This window comes from Mesocricetus auratus, unplaced genomic scaffold, assembly GCF_017639785.1.
Source record: "Mesocricetus auratus isolate SY011 unplaced genomic scaffold, BCM_Maur_2.0 Super-Scaffold_100019, whole genome shotgun sequence".
NCBI classification, from domain to species: Eukaryota; Metazoa; Chordata; class Mammalia; order Rodentia; family Cricetidae; genus Mesocricetus; species Mesocricetus auratus.
The window spans coordinates 12,466,456-12,488,197 of NW_024429200.1; the positions used below are offsets into that span (position 1 = coordinate 12,466,456).

Genomic DNA, 21,742 nt, shown 5'->3' on the forward strand with positions numbered 1-21,742 from the left:
TTAACCTGTCCCAGCCACCAAGGACCTGATGCATCATCTCCAGGTCCCTGTACCTATCCCAGACTGGCAGGGAAGGCCTGAACCTTTCTAGGCCTCTGGAGACAAAAACAGGAAGTACCACCTAAACATTGTCAGTCTGCTGTGCAGACTCCTTTCCCTCCTGAGACGCCACCTCAAGGGATCTACAGGATGGAGAACTAGACTCTCCAATGACCTTTTCTTCTAAGAGAGCTTGTGTGGGGTGGTGGCGGGGCAGTGGCTATAGGCCTGGTTGCTGAATCCAGTCTTCCAGGCGTGGCTCCCGGGGTAGAAAATGACAGGTGGCTGTAGCAGGGACTCCCAGGAGTGAGAGGCTCAGATTCAGGACTTCCCTTGTCAAGTCTTACACATAGCAGAACTCAAGAGAGTTTGGAAAGCTATGGCAGGTATGTTTTATGTTTTGTCTTTTTTTTTTCCTTAAACCAAGTTGTTTCACCTATCCACTCTTCTGTTTTTCTGTGAATTACGTAGTGGGACCTGGGCTTGCTCATTCTCAGACAATGCTGTTCACATGGAACTTCCCTGTCCTTAGTAACAAGGTGATCGATCGTGTGACTCAGGCCTGGCTAAAGAGACCCCCTTGCAGTGTTCACTGGCACCTTTCAATGAGAAGGATGTCCATCTCCGGCCACGATGGGCACCAAGGACTCCATGAGCCCGGAGATGTTGAAGGCCATCTTCGCCACTCCCTGGGGGAGAGTGAGGCTGCTGAGGAAGACAGATGTGTAGGGAAAAGTGTTGGAGACAGACATGGGCCTGAATTTCTTATCTTTGTGACCTGATGGGGGATGTCCTTCTATATGCTGTGAACATATGTTTCTTATTTGTTGATGAATAAATGCTGATTGGCTAGTAGCTAGGCAGGAAGTATAGGAGGGGCTAACAGACGAGGAGAATTCTGGGAAGAGGAACACAGAGAAAGAGAGTTGCCAGAGCAAGACACCATGTAGCCGCTGAATGAGTAACATGCCATAGCATTACAGGTAAACTACAGCCTCATGGCAATACGTAGACGTAGGTTAATAATTAAGAGAGAGCTGGCCAATAAGAAGCCTGAGCCATTGGCCAAACAGTTTATAATTAAATATAAGCCTCTGTGTGTTTATTTGGGGCTAAACAGCTGGGGGACCAGGCGGGACAGAAATTCTGTCTTTGGTGCGGTGTCTCTTTTCTTAAGGTGGTTTGCCTTGGGTTTTAGACATAGTAGTAGATAAAAGATTCCCAATTAGCAGCCACATCCCTGAACTCTCATACAACCCAAGGAGGCTGAAGCCACATCTGTGACATCCTCTGTGGTCTATCTTCAGGAGTCTGGGATCCCATCACCTCCCTTAGGTTGTATACAAGCACATGAACTGGATGGTGTGTCTCCCCAAATTCATATATTGAAATCCCAATCCTCAAACTGATTCTGTTAGAAGGTGAGGTCTGACAGAGTGATTAGTCCATGAGAGGTCTGAGTGGGACCAGTACTGTTATAAAATGGAGTTCCTTAGCAGCCCCTTCCTCTGTTTCTGCTGTGTGAGGGTTTCACATTAAGATGGCAGCTACAGCCAGGCAGTGGTGGCACACACCTTTAATCCCAGCTCACAAGAGTTCAAGGAAGGCCAGAGTTACTCATAGAGAAACCCTTTCTCAATAAAACAACAAAACAACAAAGATGAGTCTCTGTCAGAGGCCTCCAGCCATTAGCCAGCTTCGGCTGCATCACATACCCATAGAGAAGACATGACTCCATCCTCATGGGGAGTACGTGACTGTGGACCACCCTGCTACCTCTGCTAAATTCCAGAAACAGGTCTGCAGCTTAATTGTCAGTTAAAGATTAGCTCAACAGAAAGCCCCCACATCCACCAGGAGATAGGCTTGGACAATAGGGAAAGATTGAGATAGATAAAGTAAGGATCTACGGTCAGGTTACCAAGCAACACAGGAGGTTCTACCCCTGACCTTTTGCCCTGCAGATTAGGTTTCCAGGCAGCACAGAGGGCTACCTCTCCCACTGACCTTTCGCCCTGACAGCTTCCTTGAAGCTCCCCTTCTTGCTTCATCCTCCAAGCCCCTAAAATATACCTTGGAAAGAATAAAGGTTGTCGACTTGATCAGAATCCTGTCTTGTCATCCTTCTTCGTATCTCCTGTCCCCCATCTTTCTCCTAGGTGTTCTGCAGACCCACGTTGAATGTCCCACGGGACGGGGCAAGTCCCAGTTTGTACGATGGCCCTCACTCGACTTGACTATGTTGGATCTTGTCTTTGACATTCAGTCCCCAGAATTATGGAAAGAAAAATGTCTGTTCACACCTCCCAGCCCATGGTCCTCTGTTGTAGCAGCTGGTAGGTAAGCTGACTCTCCTGTGCTCCCCAGAAGACACCTGTCAACCTAGCCTGTTGCTAATTGTGATAGCAAGGGAGGAAAGTTTGCTGAACTTGGGGCTTTATGGGGTCCTTCTTAGCATTTCACCCCCAGAGACGCCAGTGACCTTTTAGGTAGGGAAATGGTCTTTTGAGTTGTCATGGAAGTGATAGTCATTAATAACCAGCCCCACAGTCTCTCTGGATAGGAGCTGAGCAGGTCAGGTCCTAAGTGGGCTAACGGGACCACTCTTCCATGGCTACCAAGAGCTAGGTTCATCTTTTCTGCTGCACGTGCTTGGCTGATCTGTCGTTTGTTCGGGTGGTTTTCATTTGATCGTTTGCGTAGACTTTTGTTGGTGATATTTCTGACTCTGACTTTTAAAAATAACCTGGTGCTTCTCAAGGCTGGTTTGCAAGAGTGCACAGCCTCTGGTGTAGAATGTGATCCTTGACCAGCCCTGGGCTTTAGGGTAATCCTTTCGCCTGAATAACTGGTGGCTGGCTGTGGCCAAGGCCGGGTGGAGCTGACCCGGGTGATGGCTGGACGCCAGCCAGGCCTTGCCCTGTCACACACAAACAGCTCCCTTGAAGCCCCTCACCACAGGAGACAGAAAACAAAGCAGGGAGGCATCGTTAATTTATTTAGGTTTACACAAAGTAAAACAAAAGTTTGTTGTTATCATATGAAAAACAAAAAACAATAAAAAAACCAAGCATTTTTGCATATGGGAAGTTTTGTAATCAGGGAATAAGCCACAGTGTCAGATTTTCTGAGCCAAAGGCTCAGGACATTTCAGCTTGATGAGTTGACCAAGGTGACATATTGTGGACCCCAGGACAGTCTGACACCAGCCACCACAAGCCTCTGCCCTGGACTGTGGCACTTGGGACTCTTTCAATATCCACTTCTGTGGCCACGAAGTCCTTCTAGAATTTTCCTTTCCATTCCATTCTTCCTTGTCCGTCTTCCCCTTCACTTCGTATTCACACTTCTACCTCTCCACATCCTACTTCCAAAATCAGCATCCGTCTAGTAGGCAATTCACATGCCTCACCTCCTCCAAAATCCACTCCAAGCTCCCCTCTTCTACCCGGCACCCCAAACCTGATCCAGTTCACCTCCTTGTGCGCGTCACCTGGCTGGAGGAATACCCTTTGGGGCTGAGGAACCAGTCCCTAGCCTGGTCCCACCACCTGTTTGCCATTATAGTTTTAAGTATAGTCTAAATAACTCTTAACAAAAAAACCCAAGATCCAAAAATGCTTCAAAACCCGGTGTTTTTTGAGTGATGACATGACGCCACGAGCAGAAAACTCCACACTGTGAAATCTTGTTTCGTGCACACAACATCACTTAACAACACTGTATAAAATTACCTTCAAGCTGTGTGTTACGGTATTATGACATAGAAATGAATTTCATGTCTATCCTTGGGCCCCACCTCCAAGATATCTCATTATATCTACTCCACGATACCTAGGCCTGAAAAGACTCAAAAAATCCATAACTTGACTAGTCCCAGGCATTTTGGATAAGGGATCCTCAGCCTGAATTTTCTTATTTTAGCGAGCCCCGCTGCCCTGTGTCAACAGGATGTGCTGCAATAGCAATGGATGCTAATGTGTCCTGAAAAGTATGCAAATGCTACAGAGTGCAAGTAGGATTTCCCTGGGCACTGTTACACTCAGCTCAGGCTGCTTCCCACCGGTTCAAGACAGCACTGTGCTCTCGGCTGTGCGGCGCTGCCGGGGTGAAGCGTCCACCTTGGCACACCCGTGAGTAGGGTCTTAGTGCAGGGACCCGAGCCCCTGCGTTTTGAGTTTATTTGGTGAGCTTCTGCAGCCCACAGCACCAGTCAGGGCTGAGCACGCTCAGGGCGCTCAGTCTTAAAGTGTATTGCTTTCGATCAAGTTTTCTTGCTATGATCTGCCACCCACAGTGCGATGGTGACATTAGGGTATAGGGTAGTGGAAAAACCCAAGCCCCTTCGTTCATCCTCATGGCCTCCAGCCCGATGGGCAATTCTGGCAGCCTGGCCCGGGGCCCTGGCACTTCCTCAGCAGTGCTGGCCCAGGGCACAGGACCATCAGTCGAACGATCTCATTCCCACTGGAACAAAGCTCCCCACAGAGTGGGTGGTCAACATGGCTTTACTTTGGATGAACCAATCAGATGAGAACCACATACTGACATGCAAACACCTACCAGGGTTACTGCCAGGTTAAGAAACCCATTGTGGGATCAACGTGGACAACTTGGAGGGCCATACCAGGCACCCTATTCTTGGGGATCACTGTCTCAACTGTGGGACCCTCACTCCTGAGCTCAGCAATGCACCAATAAGATAGTCTGTGGCTTTAACCCCCTCCAAGGGGACCAAATGGTTCTTTTCATAAAAGCCACACTAGGTGGTGGCAGAAGGTGAGGAGACCATCTCACCCTTTTAGAAAAGCCTCCCACATATATGTTATTTACACATTCTGAGTTCTTCTCCCTCCCTTGAACACATCCCCTACCCCCAGGTGCACACAGATATATATTACACTTGACAAAATTCATCTTCTTTCAATAATAACCTAGCCTATGCTCCAGGCAGTGCCACTGCAAACGTGTTTGCATGAAACCAGTCACCAGAGGACAGACTCGAGAGCCACCTTGGCTGGCTCTTGCTCAGATGAGCCCAACCCCAGTCACTCAAAATAGGTTTACCTCAGGCAGACCCATCAACTGGGGTTGAAAACAGCACCCCCGGAACCTCCCTAGCCCTGACTGACCTCAAAGCCTGACAAAGCCAATGCTTTGCTTCAGATCCATCCAAAGTAAAATGCAGAATAAATAAATAAGCGCTTCCAACATGCGCTGCTTGGGAGTTTCCAGCTGTGTGTGGATGCAGCCTTCATGGTGCTCCCCAGGAGACACTAAGACAATCCAAAGGCTCTACCCACCCCTTCCCCATATCCCCTGGAACAGGGAGGGGGCAGGATACTTCTTATCTCTACTTGCTGAAGAACTGGGTGAGAATCACCTCCGCAGACTGGCCCTCCTAGTGCTCATGGAATGGCGTGTCTATCCTTAGTCAAGCGTTGTGGAGTCATGCCTTTGGAAGGGTGACCTAGAGGAGTGAGAGACGTGGACAGAGTCCTGGATGAAAGATGTGCACTCATGGCTCTCCTCTCCCGGAGACACCTGGAAGCTAAGGCTTCTTCCCTCAACATGATTCTTGGGAGGCTGGTGGTCCTGAAACCTCAGCATTCAGGGCTAAGGTCCAGCTGTCGGAGAATGTCCTGCAGAGAGCCCTGCAGCCTGCTGAGAGCCACCACCTCTGTGGAGTAGAGTGAAGCTTCCAGGACACCATCCAGGCTCTCTCGCGTCTGCAACTCACTGGTCTGAGGCAGAGAGCAGCTCTTGGAGGAGGCCAGCAGATGGAGAAGGTCTCGGAGGTTCTCCAGGTCGTTAGATATTTGCACCACGTTTCGGGAAGGCAGGCTGGTGAGGATCTGTTGGTAGACTGCCAGAGTCTGGTCCATCTTGGACAAAGTCAGGATGGGGTGGAGCCCAGGAATGAAGTCCAAACCAGTGACCCTCTGCTTGGCAGATACCGACTGCTGTGCAGGAGAAAGGGGAACAGCAGATACTCAGTAGATGGCAGGGGAATTGGTTGGCTTAGAACTCCGTCACGTCTGTGAGCCTAGGCTGCCTCCTTCCTTCCTATCCTTACTGGTCCAGGCCCTTGTCTCCCGTGCTCAGCTGAGTGATGAGCCACTGAGCTAGTCTCCCAGATTTCTGCTTATTCTGAGCCTCCTCTCCCTTCACTTCTGACTAATCTTATTGGGTAATTCCTTTCTCCAAATGACATCCACGAGGGACTAGCAGGGTTCCCTATTCCTTATGTTCACTCTAGACTCACCCTTATCGGATCTCTCCCTCCCAGTCATGTTCTTATGTAGCTCTCCCTCCTCTCCCGACTCTAGTGAGGCTGTTTCCCAGGAAGGGCTCCGCCCACCTCAGTGACAGTCTCCCATTGCTACCCACATTTGGATAGTGAGGTCTCCCATGGATGGCCCTGATGACTACTTCTGAAAGGTGATGAAGATTGCTCTTCTGTGTGACTTTGAAATGAGGGTGTGCAAAAGCAGGGAAAGTTGTAGCTAAAACTGTTAGAACCTGACAACCCTCCTGTGTAGACACTACCCAGTAGAGATACTGCTGGGAGTCTGGTCACTGGTCAATGGGACACCATGACCTTCAGGGTTTCCTGTGGTCCTGGATACTAGGATTCAAGGAAGTAGTTTTGAGAAGGAAGGAGAATAAGAGACAGAAACAAAGGGCTGAGTGAGGAGAAGGGGAGATAGTGGTCTGTAGAGCAGGGATATGGACCACGGTTCTCCTTGATGTATGCCTTACATGCTCTGCTAACCCCTGAGGGCAGGGTTTCCTGTGGCAGAGAGAAAATGAACATAGGTGGCCTTATAATGTCATAGAATCTATGGCTTCTTAAAGGGAGTGTATGATGAAGTCAGATCCCTTAAAGTGGCTTAGAATTAGAACCATAGTTGAAGCAGTCTGGGTGCTGGATTTGAAATTGGAACCACTCAGCTCTGGATTCCAGGAGGCAGAGGGTCAAGAGCCATGACCAGAAAGAATGGACACCCTAGGTTTGTAAATTGTCAACTTCTCGGATGTGGCTGGCATTCAGAAAGTGCTCAACATGTTTCTCTCTCCTTTGTCCCACAGAGTCTCCCTACCGTGTGTGAAATGTCATTGATCCTGGTGACAATGGTCTTGATGAGGGTTTTGGTGTCATCCTGGACTTTCTGGATTGGCACAGCTTGAACATAGGACAGATAGGACCAAAGCCACAGGAACCAGCACAGGGGTCTCCAGCACATTTTCCTTCCTGGGATCTTCTTGGGCCTGTAAACAGAAGGAATGACACATTTCAAGAGCCCAGTATAAATCCACCCATCGGCCCTGCTGCCAACCTGCTGTCGGATGGGGATGGATAAGATTTGCTTTCTTCCCTAGCTAGCTACCATCTTCTCAAAGTCAGTTCATTATGGAACCTGGATTAATGAAATGCATCCCCCTGGGAGCATTATTGACAGGTCAATACCGCCACCGTGATGCGTCCTGGAGATTACAGGGCAGCACTTGTCACATGGATGATGACAATGGAGGCTTTATTGTATACTTCAAGGGGAAGAGACCAACTCTTAAGGTCTGGATTGGATGCAGTTGTTTAGTCACTGCCTAGCTTTAGGTGTATCACATAACCACTCAAAACCCCTCATTTTCCCCTGTAATCTACCTATCTCATGAGGATCAGAGTAGCTAACACATATGAAAGAGCCAGAGGAGCTGGGAAGTGTCCCTCTCACTGCTCCATTATTAGGGACCCAGTGCTGCCTGGCCCTTCCTGCTGCCCTCACGGCAGCAGCCTGCTGCTGTCTGTTATGACCATCTTTACTGATTTATAAGCCCCTTCCTCTCCCAGTGGGGACCTCAATCCAAGCAGCATTTCTCCACCAGACACAGTGCACCAAGGACGGAAGATACTTCCCACTCTCTAGTGTCACCGTGTAACAGGAGGGACAGACAAGCAAAATAGGCTGTTTCAATGCAGGAAGACGGAGCTTCACAAGGAGACAAGTGTGAGACGTCGCAGGAGCCCAGAGGAGGTTGCCTTGGAAGTGTTGCAGACTGAGAAGGGGCTGAGAGAGTGGAGCACAGTTGCCCTTCACGGCCAAGAGACCAGAATTGCAGAGGCATGGAGGCAGGAGAGAGCACAGCGCGTTTACTTAGAATGCTGGAAATTTCAGTCATGGAGCCATGAGTTTTTAAATTAACACCCTGCAGACCCTTGATTATGAAACACAGGTTTGATGAGATGCATAAGGAAAAAGCAATAGACTGAAATGTGTGCAAGTCTGTAGCCAGTGATCCATGCTAAGGGTGTGTGTGTGAGCTTCAAGAATAGAGATATTCATAAGTATTAGGATGATGAGTGTGGAGACGGTGGAAAAACTGACTTTTCCTTTCTTGTGTTCTTCCTCATCTGGGTCTTGGTGGGAACGGGTAATGCGTGGCCATCCATTGGCGGTGATATTAGTATAACTCACCTTCTGGCAGTACAGCAAAAATGAGCATACTGCTTATATATTATTTATAGTGCTTGCTTAAAGGTACGCTCTTTTTAATCTGGGTTTTACAGAAGAGAAAACAAATGAAGCTCAGAAAGATGAGTCGACTTTTCCAAAGTCAAAAAGATGAATGGCGGGCTGGGATGTGTGAAGGGCAGATTGAAACATAGCAATTCCCCGCCCCCATCCATAACTTCACTTTCTGAGGTTTTAGTTATCCTTGGTCATCTGTGATCCTAAAATATTAAATAGAAAATTCCAGAAATGAATAATTCATCAGCTCTCAATTGTGCCGGGCTGAGTAGTATTATGAAGTCTGGTACCGCCTCATCCTGCCCCTCCTAGGACGTGAAACCCCTCCCCCAGGGTGTCCACACTGTATACATTACTTGCCTGGGAGCCACTTAGTAGCTTCTTGGTTATCACATCAACTGTCATGGAATCACAATGTATTCCTGTTAACCTCTATTTAATTTAATAATGGCCCTAAAGCAGGAACGGTGATTCAAGGAGGCATAAACATTCAAGGAGAGAGGGATTTGAGTTCTACGGCTCTGTGCTCCAAGGCATGTGAAGAATAAATGCATATGGGGGCTTAGTCCTCTCACGAGCTTCAGGTGTCCACCGGAAGTCATGGAACATAGTCTCCACAGATCAGCAGGGCTGCTAGCTGATATCCTCCACTTAGTTCCCTGAAACCCCAGTGAAGGAACCAAGTATAATAGTTAGACCCCAGGCTTTAACTGCAGCCTGTTTTGTTGTTGTTGTTTGGTGTTTGGTTCTATGTGCCCCCCCCAAGGATAGTTAGTCCCAAAGTATCTGGTCCTACCAGTAACATGGAGCTAGCACTGGCTCCAAAGAGTAAATGAGATGAATTTTCGATATCCCTGCCTATCTTGGCCTGTCTGGCTCAGGGTTGAGGGAGTAAATGGCAGCTACTTACAAATTATTGTAATTACCGGGCAGAGCTTGCAACGCTCTGGGCACCAGCACCTGCAGCTGACTCTGAGGCACGCACTGGGTCCACTGCCTCCCATGGGCATCCCAGCGGGGAACCTGGTACTTGTGGGTTTTCCCCTGTACCACAAGAGTGTGTGGCATTCATTTCTAAGATTCACGTGTTGACGATGCCCTCCTTCCTTACAGGATTTACTATCAGATTAGCTATGGTCGTACCATAGCTATTTTCACATAATGGCCACCTGAACTATTGAAATGGACAAACAGCTTTACAAGCCCTCTCTCGGCATGGATAATAGGCCCCAGTGGATTCTGGCAATAAACTGCAGTGCTTTGAAAACATGGAACTGAGGTGCCGTTGCTGAGTCTGTAAAGCCTAAGAAGCCAGGCTTCTGGGACACGCATGGGGGCTTGCAGAAAGAAGTGGTTACAGGCCCTTCCGAGGTCTCAGCCAAGGTGAGAACCGACTGCCCCAACAGCACATAACATGCTTATGCAAAGCACACACATACAGAAACACACCAACATACACAGCCATGTTGTGGAGACTGTTAGTTGCTCCCAGCGTCTTATTTTTCTGTCTTTCCCAGTTGAAGACACTCCCGGGTCCTAAGGGATATGTGCAGCCATGATAAACAACTGCTACATTTTTCAGCTTCTACCATTAGGTACAGTTACACACCCAAATGTGGCCAACCAATAGAAGCAGAAGTGCCATGCAGCAGCTTTCGGCATTGTTTACGGTGGCCCACGCTGACCTGTGAGTTTAGCGTTTGTAAGGCCGAGGCAGGAGACTTTCCTGTAAATCCCAGGCCAGCCTGGGCTACAGAGCAAGACCTCGTCTCAGAAAAACAAAAGCCCAAAATAAATAAATAGTGTTAATAAAATTGAGCCGGGCGTTGGTGGCGCACGCCTTTAATCCCAGCACTCAGGAGGCAGAGGCAGGAGGATCTCTGTGAGTTCGAGACCAGCCTGGTCTACAAGAGCTAGTTCCAGGACAGCCTCCAAAGCCACAGAGAAACCCTGTCTCGAAAAAAACCAAAAAAAAAATAATTAAAAGAGCAAAGCAGTGTCCTATTGTAAGAATGTAGGTCATTAAAATCGCAACGGAAGGGGGGGAACATTTAAGTAGATGAAATGCCTTGGTTAACCCTAAGGACTACCAGGGCATGCTATCTGGTGACCAGTTAGAATTGGGGGTAGGTTGGAACTCAGGGGAAAGAAGAACTCATAGATGTAGTTTCAGGGAGCTGAGGCCACAAAGCCTTTTCTTTCCAGAAGTTTCTGAAGTGGGTTTAAATACTTAAGAGTGTTCTAGTCTAAGATCTGGCTGAGGAATTGCTGAAATGCTGATGTAGTACATTGTGTCCCTCCCTTCTGGGGATGGTTGCAGCGGAGCCTGGGAAGAAGAGGAACTTCACAGGACAGGGTGGGCACTGCTAGGCTGCCTCCTACTCTCTACTCCTGTTTTGCACTCAGGACATCTCTCTTTATAGCTCTTCTGCAGGCTGCATGCCCCTATCACCCAGGCCATGCCACACCTCATCTCCATTGTGACTCCCTGGTGGGGCACACAGAGAACAGAGGGGAGGCCCGGAGACAGCTCCAGGCAGTGACATAGGTCTCCAGAAAACAGGCTCTCGACTGCTCTAAGAGGCTTGTGGACTGCACCATTGGCCCACCTGTTTCCCCTTCTGATCTCACCTGGGTCCGGGACAGGGCCCCAGTTAGGTGATCCTTCAATAACCTCCTTGTGCTGCTCCCAGCTTCTACCATGCCCTTCCCTGCAGACAAGAGCACCCTCGTCCCCCAAGACACTGGTGGCCTCAGATGTGAACACCCTCTCCTTCCTTCCATCCAGCAGCCAGGGCAGACCCTTCAGGACAAGATGGGTAGGGATGGACACAACCACTGGCTACTTCTTCAGATCCAGACTGGAAGGTAGCAGAGTCTAGATCAGGCCTGCCTACTACGCAGCAACGCGGCAAATGGCAATTTGGGGGAGCACTGGGTCACAGAGGCATCCATTGGCTAAGCTGCCATCTGTGGGCTCAGCCTCGCTCCCCCATACACACCCAGAACACACTCTCTCCCTTCTTCTCTTTCTGCAGTCGTCAGAGTTTTATAGAATTTTTTTCTGACAATCTTTGGCATGCTACTATGAATTAAATTCAGATAATGTCTGGCTAAGGAGCATAGGAAAATATCTTGGAAATGCAAATCGAAACCACAGTGAGATATCATCTCACCTCAGAGTGGCTTTTGTCAAAAAAGACAAAGGACAGCAGATGCTGGGGGTGGGGGCGGGGAAACAGAGTCTCAGACATTGCTAGCGAAACTGTAAATGAATGCGGCCCCTATGGAAAACAGTGTGGAGATGCCTCTGAAAACTAAAAATAGAACTGCCTTATGACCCAGCCATCTTGTTCCTAGGCATATACCCAGAGAAAAGAAACCAGTACGTCAAAGAGATATTTTGCTTCCATGTTTATAGCCAAGATATGCAATCAATCTAAGTGCCCATTGAGGTATGAATAAATAAATAAAATGGGGTACACATCCACAATGAAATAGCATTTGCCATACAATAAATGAAATGCTGTCATCACGGCAATGTGAACGGAATTGGAGGACGTTATGCTGATCTCAAAGCAGAGAGAAAAGAATAACAATTCTTAGACCCTCAGAGGAGTTTGGGGAGGGAGGGGAGGATGGCTAGCTGAGGACAGGAGATGCTAGCTAGGAAGCATGACTTCTTTAAAAGTGTTTACTGGGGCTGGAGAGACGGCTTGCTACTCCAGAGGACCAGAGTTCAGTTCCCAGCACCCACGTCAGGTTGCTCACAGATCTGGTAATTGTAGATACAGGAAGACCACATGTCTCTAGTCTAAGAGCGCACCTAACTCATTCTCTCTCTCTCTCTCTCTCTCTCTCTCTCTCTCTCTCTCTCTCTCTCTCTCTCTCTCTCTCTCTCTCTCTCTCTCCTCTCCCTCTCTCTCTCCTCTCTCTTTATTTCTTTAAACTAACTCTTTAGCATTTTTACATGTATTTAGTGTGTGTGTGTGTTTACTAGCATATAGTGCACACTTTACCCACTGAGACATCTCTTTGCCTCCTCAGTATTGATTTTATATTAGCTTTTTTGAACTGTCCAGTTAATTACTGTCCATAGCTATCTTACTGAACTACAGAGTACTAGTAAGTTTTTCTCCTGGGCTGGCAAGATGGCTCAGTGGATAAAGGCAGTTATTACCTGAATTCTATCCCTGGGACCTAAATGCTGGATCCACAAGTTGTTGTCTGACCTTCATATTCGCTCTGTGGCCCATGTATGTCCACACATGCACCCTCACACATACACACTAAATAGACAAACAAGAGCTGGTGAGGTGCTCAGTGGGTAAAGCCACTTTCTATCCAAGCCAAATGATCCGAGATCAATTCCCACACAGTAAAAGGAATCAGTTGATCCCTGCAAGTTGTCTTCTGACTTCCACACATGTGCTATGCATGGCACTCTTGTACACACACACACACACACACACACACACACACACACACTTTAAAAAATGTTTTAAAGAGATTTGCCCTTGCTGCAGGTGACACACTCTTGGGGATTTCAGTTCATTCTTCAAATGTTGGCCATAGTGTGCAATTTGAAAATCACTAAGCTAGCAGGAGCAATTTTCTCTTCTCTGCAACCAAAGGCCTTGCTTGAGAAATCGTGCTGACATTCTTAGCTGGTAGGCTCAGTGTGGGTGAGGGGCTTATATGCTGTTCATTCCCATCAGGGAAAGCAAATAGATTTCAACTCCTGTGTCAACTCTGATCAATTTTCAGTGGCTCCCAGGAGCACTGTCGGAAGGGGAACTGGAGCTCCTTCCACGCTGAAAGAGGGTGCCACAATCCATTAGTGACACCTGCACTTGGCTCTGCATCTACCAAGGGCCTGACACAGGGCAGGTGTTTATTCAGTTTTTGTTGAATGAATAAATATTCTCCATCCTTGACTTCTTCTTCTTCTTCTTCTTCTTCTTCTTCTTCTTCTTCTTCTTCTTCTTCTTCTTCTTCTTCTTCTTCTTCTTCCTTCTCCTTCTCCTTCTCCTTCTCCTCCTCCTCCTCCTCCTCCTCCTCCTCCTCCTCCTCCTCCTCCTCCTCCTCCTTCTCCTTCTCCTTCTTCTTTGAGACAGTCTCACAAAGCCCAGACTGGCCTTGAACTCACCATGCTGTCCACACTGGCCATGAACTCTTGGTCCCCCTGTCCCTGCCTTCCTAGTGCAGAGGTAACAGGCTCGTACTGCCGTCTTGGACTTTATTTTGCCCCCACAGCTCCCTGCGAAGCCGTCTTAGGATGCTTCGGTGTCCAGCGTTCTCTTCCTTCCCCGCTTTGAGTTGCCTCTGCATCTCCCCTGTGTCCCAGCCCCCACATAGTTCTCATTCAGCTTCCTGAACTCTGCCGCAATGGGGACGTCCTGTGTGGACTGTCATTCCAAGTGACTTCGACCCGTCCAGGAGCCTGTGGGTCTTTGTCAGGGGACCCATGCTGAGCTCCCCCTGTCAGCTTTGTGTCTCCCCCTCACCCCCCTCCAGCTCTGGTACTCCTGAGTGCAAACACAATGTGCACACACAGATGGGGGGTGAGTCTGTGGTTTAGGTGAAATGTCAGCTCGGACGTTGTTGTAGATTCTGAGAGCTCACAGACAGCAGGGGAGATGGGGGCGTGCAGCCTGCTGGAGAGCAGGGCATGTCTATTGTCACATGGGGACAACTGCAAAGGAGCTTTGTGTATCTGAGCGACAGACATGCTGTCTTTCCACGGAACCCAACCCCTGCGCTTCTGGGAAGCAGCTGTATGGACAGGGAAGAATTTCAAGGCTGTCCATGGGCTCGTTCATACCCCACAAGAATTCCACATCCCTGGAGACCCTGCTCTATCTCCCTGTCTCCAGTGTGCCTCTAGGGGAACAACTGAGGCTTTGAAAGATAGTCTCCTGAGCAGACATTTCTGCATCCCTCCTGGGTCACATGAGAGGCATCTGCCTGGGGCTGATGGACAAGAATTCATTGCAACTTCCCTGGCTCTCTCCTTGGCTTTTTGCGTTTTTTTTTTTTCCTGGAACAGAGCAGGAGGAAAATATTTCCCCAGATACTGTGAAGAGTTTGTTATTTGGGGTATAAGATATACCAAATATGAGAAGGGTGCTCCTTCAGCCAACATGGCCATGTTCCCCTCAGCCCAGCATCCGCAGGTGCTTGAGAAAGGAAAGACCTGGAAAGAATCCGTGTGTGTGTGTGTGTGTGTGTGTGTGTGTGTGTGTGTGTGTGTGTGTGGTTGCTTCTCTTCATGCCTCAATAAGATACATGATCACGGCTTTGAAATGTGGTTCCGCACACCACCCAGATCAGTGAAAGGTTGGAAATGCTCCCCCCGGTCACAGCTGACCACTGCCCAGCAAGAACTCTACACACACACACACACACACACACACACACACACACACACACACACCTTGCATAGGTCACCCAGGGGGGAGAGGCTAATCTTCCCGGACGATGCCACCAAGTCTCTGCCCTCTGTCTACCTCTCCTTAATCCCATACTTCCAACAGACATGACTCAGTTGCTTTGTCCCCTCTCAAGCAGCTGTTCCCACAAAGCAGCATGGCATCTGACCATATTTAAGGCACCACTTCCCCAGGAAGACAGAGGAGTGTTTGGGTGCCACATCCACCATCCAGTCTAAAGGACCCCAGAGGGATATACCCCTGAAGGAGGGGCCTACTGGATCCTCAGGCTGGCAATGTGCGTTCGACCATGTTGGTAGAAAAGCCTAGCAGTAAAACTCATGCTGATCACAGGCCTTTCCCATGGTCTGCTGTTCTGTTCCCGGCAGGGAGTCCCTGAGGAAGATAATTTGCCTGGCTTTGAGGGCAGATGAAGTGAGTTCTGGTGCAACTCTTTTTTTTGCGTGGAGTGGGCTCTTTCTCAGTGTATTTCTGCCCAACTCTGCTCCACAGTAGTTTTAGTACTGGGTAGGCCCCCTTCCCGGTAAAGACCCTCACTGGAAAATAAGTTCTTAAGCAAAGCGAGGCTGTATCTAGCCCCCGGGAACCTGGAAACGCTGCATCCTTGCCTGTCCAGCTCTGTCCATCTGACAGGTGTGAGATCTGATCGTATCGGTTCCCTAACCATCTCAAGTCTGCAGACCAAACACGCTCCTGGAGTCCCTGGCTGGCTCTGCAAGAACGGGTTAGCGCTCAGTGGGCCCAGCCCGGCTCAGCCTGCAATTCAACACTCTTTTGCTCTCAGCCGCCTTCCCTCTGTCTAGAACCTCACTGCAAAGCTACTTAGTTCAGCACCAAGCCATCCACACTACCTCCCTCCTGCCTCAGTTTCTCTAGGTTCCAGAGTTAGGTGGGGTACTATGGTGCGCCAAGGACTTTCGGAGAGGGAGAAAGCATACCCAGGGCCTTACCTTGCAGCTGCTGGCGCGGGGATTCCTCCGGAGCTCCATGCCTGCCTGCCCGCTCTTATAGCTGCCCCAGTGCCACTTGCGCAACTGCCGGACCAGCCCGGGTCCCTGCGAGCGCCAACTCCTGCCCCGCCCCGCGGGGTAGCGACGACGGTGGCGGCGGAGGCCTAGTGCTCCATGCACGAGCCCGGGCTGTGGGCGCCTCGAGGGAGGACTTCAGCCGCGCCCTCGAGTGCAAGTTTGAGGGCGCTTGGTAGGAGCCAGCAATCCTCGAGGTCGCGCCAGCGGCTCCTGCACAGCGGTGGCTTAAGGATCTGTCCCTTGGGATGGTGCTTCCAGAACCGTGAGGAGCAGCCTGGAGGGTGGCTACAGGGGGCCGGCTTGAGGACAGGGCAGTTAGGGAGCAAGGATTTCACCGGCTGCCTCTTCCGACGACTCTACATACTCGACCTGGCTGCTCGGAGGAGGGGACCCTAGGTTCCACACTTGAGACCTAGTTTTGTCTTCCTTTGGCACCCAAAAGACACCTGATCCCTAGATAGGCGCTGTCTGCTTTTCACAACAACACAGAATGCACCTGCTTGGAAGGTTCCAAGCACTTCAGCATTTAGGGATGCTCTAGACCAGTTACTGGGGTCGGGTGACAGGTGCCTGCCCCAGATCAAACAATGTTTTCTTCATTGGGGCAGGAGTACCCTTGGGTTCCCAGAGGGAGGAAACAGGTACGGGGTGTTCAGCCTGTAGTCTTGTAACATCAGGTGATAATAATTGGAGGTGGCCAGGGGCCCAGGTGTGGACAATTGGATCAGGACCATTGAGGTCACCCCTGTTTGAGAACAGCTTTGAAAACAAACCATCACCCTCAGAAATAACCAGACAGTCTTGTTAGGTAGGAGGACACACTACCCTAAATCCTGCCTGCCTTGGTGTGGTATCACCCACGAAATAGGAATTATTTTTGCATAACTAAATGGCCGGGAAACAAACAAAAACAATAGTTCTGTTATGGAGACTGGTAAGAAATTTTACCGTCTACAAATAAAGTTCTGAATTTGGTCAACAAGAAAACTTCTGCCTTGTTTTCTCTTGTGTACAGGGTAGTATTCATTTTCCTCTTGGCCTGCAAAACAGTGATTGTTTATTAATCTGCAAACTACAAAACACACACACACACACACACACACACACTCACGCCTGCACGTACACACCTGTGATGGCTACCCAGTCCTTGGTCCTTCCATTCTCTCTATGAGACTCATCCCTTCTGCCTGTAGAACCTCCCTGATCTGCATAGACCCTGCTCTCTCCTTCATTGGGGAGGCTTCCTTGACTGTGGACAGAGAACAGGAGCCTCTGCCATTTACTCTTGAAGCCCTGGTACCTTCATAATGCCAACAATACATAGGGCTCACGGATGACTTGCGGAAGTGAATCCCAGGTCACCATGGACCACACAGCTGTCAGGTTAGTGCACTTCTCTATGAGCATTCTTCTAGATTTGAGGCACCAGGAGGAGATATATACATAAAGCTGGGGAAAATATTATTTGTGGCAATGATGTAAAATGAACCAGGAAAACCAGATTCAAGATGGGATGGTCCTGGGGGCAACCATCACAGTGCATTTGAGACTTCCTAGTGGAAGCACTCTCTCCAAAGACAACCCATTCTGTAAGGTGATAGGTTACTCTGCTCCTCGTATCAAAGTTAAGAGATCAGTGCCTACCCAGCACAAAGCTAGAATATCTTTTATTTACTCTTTGACAATTCCGTATGTGTAAACAATGTATATTGATCCTGTGTACCCCAGCACCCCTTGTCTCCTAGACACTCCCAATGTATCTTCCCATCTCCTGTCATGCCCAAGGGCTGCATGTTGGAGTGGTGACTGATCTTGTCGGCTTGATCTTGTACATGTTTGTACAGGGAACCAGGGCTGCAGTCAGTTTATGAGTGCAATGGCCACATCACCTCCAGAAAGAAGATGGTATTTTATGCTGCTGTCTCTCATACACCAACCCTTACACTCCTCCTAACCCTCTTCTATACTGTTACTGAGTCTGGGGAAGTCGACATAGCTAGCCCACAGGGGGTCAGCATTCATTCTCAGCACTTTAACAGTTAGGAGTCTCTGAATTAACGGTTGAGCACTTCAGAGAGAGGCTTCCCTGGCTAAGGATATAAACATGAGTATTTAGAAGGCAGTTGACAACATGCCAGTTTAGCAAGACAACAGTAGTAGGTTGCCCCTTGAGGCCTATAACCTCTCTAGCTGAGGGCTTTTGATCAGATTGACAGTTTCAAGCATCAGTTCCGTTCTGTGACGCAGGCCTCAAGTCAACCCAAAAGGGATGGGTTACCCCCATAATCTTTGTGACACTTCTACACCAGCGGTCACATCTTGCCTGGCGAGGTAGTATTGTAGCATGCAGGGCACACCAGAGGGAAATACCGTTGGTGGCTTTTCTCTCCTAGCAACCTGTGTAACATCTCCTAGCACAGCGTTTCCCAACCTGTGGGTTGTGACCCTTTCGGTGGTTGAACGGCACTTTCACAGGGTTTCTCTGTATTGTTTTGGAGGCTGTCCTGGAACTCCCTCTGCAGATCAGGCTGGCCTCGAACTCACAGAGATCTGCCTGCCTCTGCCTCCCGAGTGCTGGGATTAAAGGCGTGTGCCACCAACGCCCGGCTTTAGCAATTCTTTACCATCATGAAAGTATATATCATATGTCCCGGCTGGTCATCAGAGAGGAAAGGCCTCTGTGAGATCCAGCTGTAAGGCATTTTCTCATTTAGTGATCAATGGGAGAAGGCTCAGCCCATGGTGGGTGGTGCCATCAGTGGATCCTGGGTTCTGTAAGGGAGCAGGCTGAGCAAATCATGGAAAGTAAGCAAATAAGCAGCTTTCTTCCATGACATCAGCTCCAGCGGGATTCTGCCCTGTCTGAGTCTTGGTCCTGACTTCCTTTGGTGATGTGGACATGTAAACCAAACCTTTCTTCCCTCACTTTCTTTCTGGTCATGGTGTTTCATTGCAGCAATAGAAACCCTAACGAAGACATTATATTTTCCCCCAAATAGCCTAGAATTGTCTTTTATAATTGCTTTGTATGAACTTGGTTGTTTTATTCCTAATAAGTATTGATTTCTCGGTGCTAAGTACGTGTTCTACCACTGAACCACACTCCCATTCCCTACGGGTATTTATTGAAGGAAATAAAGCAATAAGGGCAGGAAAGAGAAAATTAAGGTGTGCATGCGTGAAAGAGAAAATTAAGGTATGCGTGCGTGCGTGCGAGCGTGTGTGTGTGTGTGTGTGTGTGTGTGTGTGTGTGTGTGTGTGTGAAGTCAGAAAGTGCTGCATTAGCAGTGCTTTAGAAATGCATTGACACCAGAGAGGGGAAAACACGCTGAACGCTCCGTTTAGGGAGTTGGTAAGGTTGTCGACAGGCAGACTAGTGCAATATACAGACGTTTAAAGTTACATTGTATTTTTAAATGACAGTGGATAAGATAACAAAATTGACAAAGCATGGTGCCACAAGCTGTAAGCCCAGCCCTTAGAGGTGGGGAAGTAGAGGCAGGTGTATCTCTGTGTGTTCGAGGCCAGCATGGTCTCTATAGTAAGTTCCAGGTCAGCTGGGCAGCACACTATGATCTTGTCTCAAAAAAAATTTACAAGATGGCATGTGTATCCTGGTCACACACGAGCAGATCCATACATCCACATCAAGATGTAATGTAGTGCTAGGAATGGGGTTAGGAAGGATTTTGACCCATTGCCTCTTTTCCATGCTCTTCTGAATTTATAAAATATCCATGACGACTGAGAGAGAGAGAGGAGAGGACAGTGGGGTGTGTGTGACTATGATCAAAACATATGCATGTATGAACGCGCCACAGGGAACACATCACTCTGTACAATTGCTGTATGCTAAGGGAAAAGAAAATGTCACAGTGGACATCCCATCTCCTTCGGGAGTAAACTAGAGATCCTACCCAGGGCCTTGAGCATGCTAAGTGAGTGCACCACCCCTGGGCCCCAGCTTCAGTGCTGGAGTTACTTTTTAGAGACATCTTTTTATGCTGTGGGGATGAGTTAACTTTATTTGTTGTCTATAGGCTATAGCACTCACATATAATCACGGTTTTCCTTGTCCCCAGCATCTTTGTGACTCTGCTCTAGAAGGCCCAGCTCATTGGTGGGCTCCGCCTCAGGCGGAGCTGTGTCAGCATCATCTTCTTGGGGGGTCACTGGGAGAGCTGCTACCCAGGGATCCTGCCTGAACTCAGCAACACTTGAGACTGCACTGGGAGGGCGTGAACTACCTTTTCAATGACTGTGTTTTTCATTTCGTTGATTTTTAAATATCATTTTATTTCAAAAGTGAGTTAGCTGAGCATGGTGGTACACACGGGCAATCCCAGACTTGAGAGGTGAGAGCAAGGAGACCAGGGGGGTCATCCTCCAGGAGGTCAGCCAGGCTACAGAAGATCCGATCTTCAAAATAAATAAGAGGAAAGAAAGAAAAAAAATGACATCTGAAAATCTAGATGGAAGAGTTAATTTTCTGTTTCCTTCCTTCTTTCTTTCTTTGGCTCTTTTCAGTTAATTTTTTATTTTTATTTATTTATTTATTTTTACGAGACAGGGTTTCTCTGTTTCGGAGGCTATCGGTCCAGCCCGGCCTCGAACTCACAGAGATCCGCCTGCCTCTGCCTTCCGAGTGCTGGGATTAAAGGCGTGCGCCACCACCGCCCAGCTCTTTTCAGTTTATTGCATGAAGGAGTTGCACTAGTCCAAGTTAAGAGGGGACCCCAAATGGTTACATTATACAAGTTGTGAGGTTTTAGAAATTCTATTCATTGCAAGGAAATCCTCACTTAGGCTTCAGAGGGTCACAAGCATGTAAAACCCATGGACCTTCAGCTGGTCGTCCTCAGGCAGTCCAGTCTCTCTCAGGAGCTGGCTTGTGTTTTTGTGCTGGTCACCCTGGAGCTGAATCACTTCTCCATATTCTGGATGCTCAGTTACAACACCATTGCAGGCAAATTCCTTCTTAAACGCCTTCACTAGTTTCTTTTTATCATAATCATCAGCGATCCCTTGGACAGTGGTAAGGGTCTTCCTGCCGTTTCTCGGTTGAATTCTTATATGGATGTAATCCTCAGTGCCAGCAGGAAGCAGGTCATCACCCTTACTTGCATCAGCAAAGGGGTCGAAAGAGTGGAGGTTCTGGATAGCGGACATACGATAGGATTCCTTTTCCTCGGTGGAAACGGCCCGCGGAAGGCGGGTCGGGAGAATGTGGGCGGGGGGGGGGGGAACCAAGGAGCGTCGGGAAGCGAGGGGGCTCGAGGGGGGGCAGCTGAGTCCTCAGCGGCAGCTCAGTGACTGGGGCCAAGAGTTAGTTTTTCAATATTCTTTCTTTTTTATGTGATGCTGGGATTTGAACCCAGGGTCTTGTGCATGGTACAAGAACACTATGCCATGGAGCTACATTCTTAGCCTCTTTTGGTTTTTTCAGCCAGAGTCTCACTAAGTTTTCCAGTCTTATCATTAACTCTCAGCCTTCCTGACTCGGCTTCCTGAGTAGTTTGAATTACAATTGCCACTATACCCAGCTTTACATAAAAATTCAAAAGGGACGAAGAGACATGAAGATTTAATTTCCTCTAAGTCCACCCCTCCTTAGTTACTGTAACCTGTTCTGCCTATATATTTTATTTATGAATATATATGTTCCCCACATAATTTATTTTAAAAATACCCA

The 21,742-nt window shown here is 48.6% G+C and overlaps 2 protein-coding genes across 2 annotated transcripts; both read right to left on the reverse strand.

Moving 5' to 3' along the window:
* Positions 1–3,016: 3,016 nt before the first annotated feature.
* Positions 3,017–16,077, reverse strand: LOC101837349 (leptin). The gene is made up of 3 exons (XM_005078071.4): positions 15,973–16,077; positions 7,143–7,311; positions 3,017–6,002 (listed from the first exon to the last, which is right to left on the reverse strand). The coding sequence occupies exons 2-3, from the start codon at positions 7,284–7,286 to the stop codon at positions 5,643–5,645; spliced, it is 504 nt and encodes a 167-aa protein (XP_005078128.1). The 5' UTR covers positions 7,287–7,311; positions 15,973–16,077; the 3' UTR covers positions 3,017–5,642.
* A 4,782-nt stretch (positions 16,078–20,859) lies between these two features.
* LOC101837078 (eukaryotic translation initiation factor 1-like) lies at positions 20,860–21,271 on the reverse strand. The gene has a single exon (XM_040728473.1). The coding sequence runs from the start codon at positions 21,217–21,219 to the stop codon at positions 20,860–20,862; it is 360 nt and encodes a 119-aa protein (XP_040584407.1). The 5' UTR covers positions 21,220–21,271.
* Between the last annotated feature and the right edge of the window lie 471 nt (positions 21,272–21,742).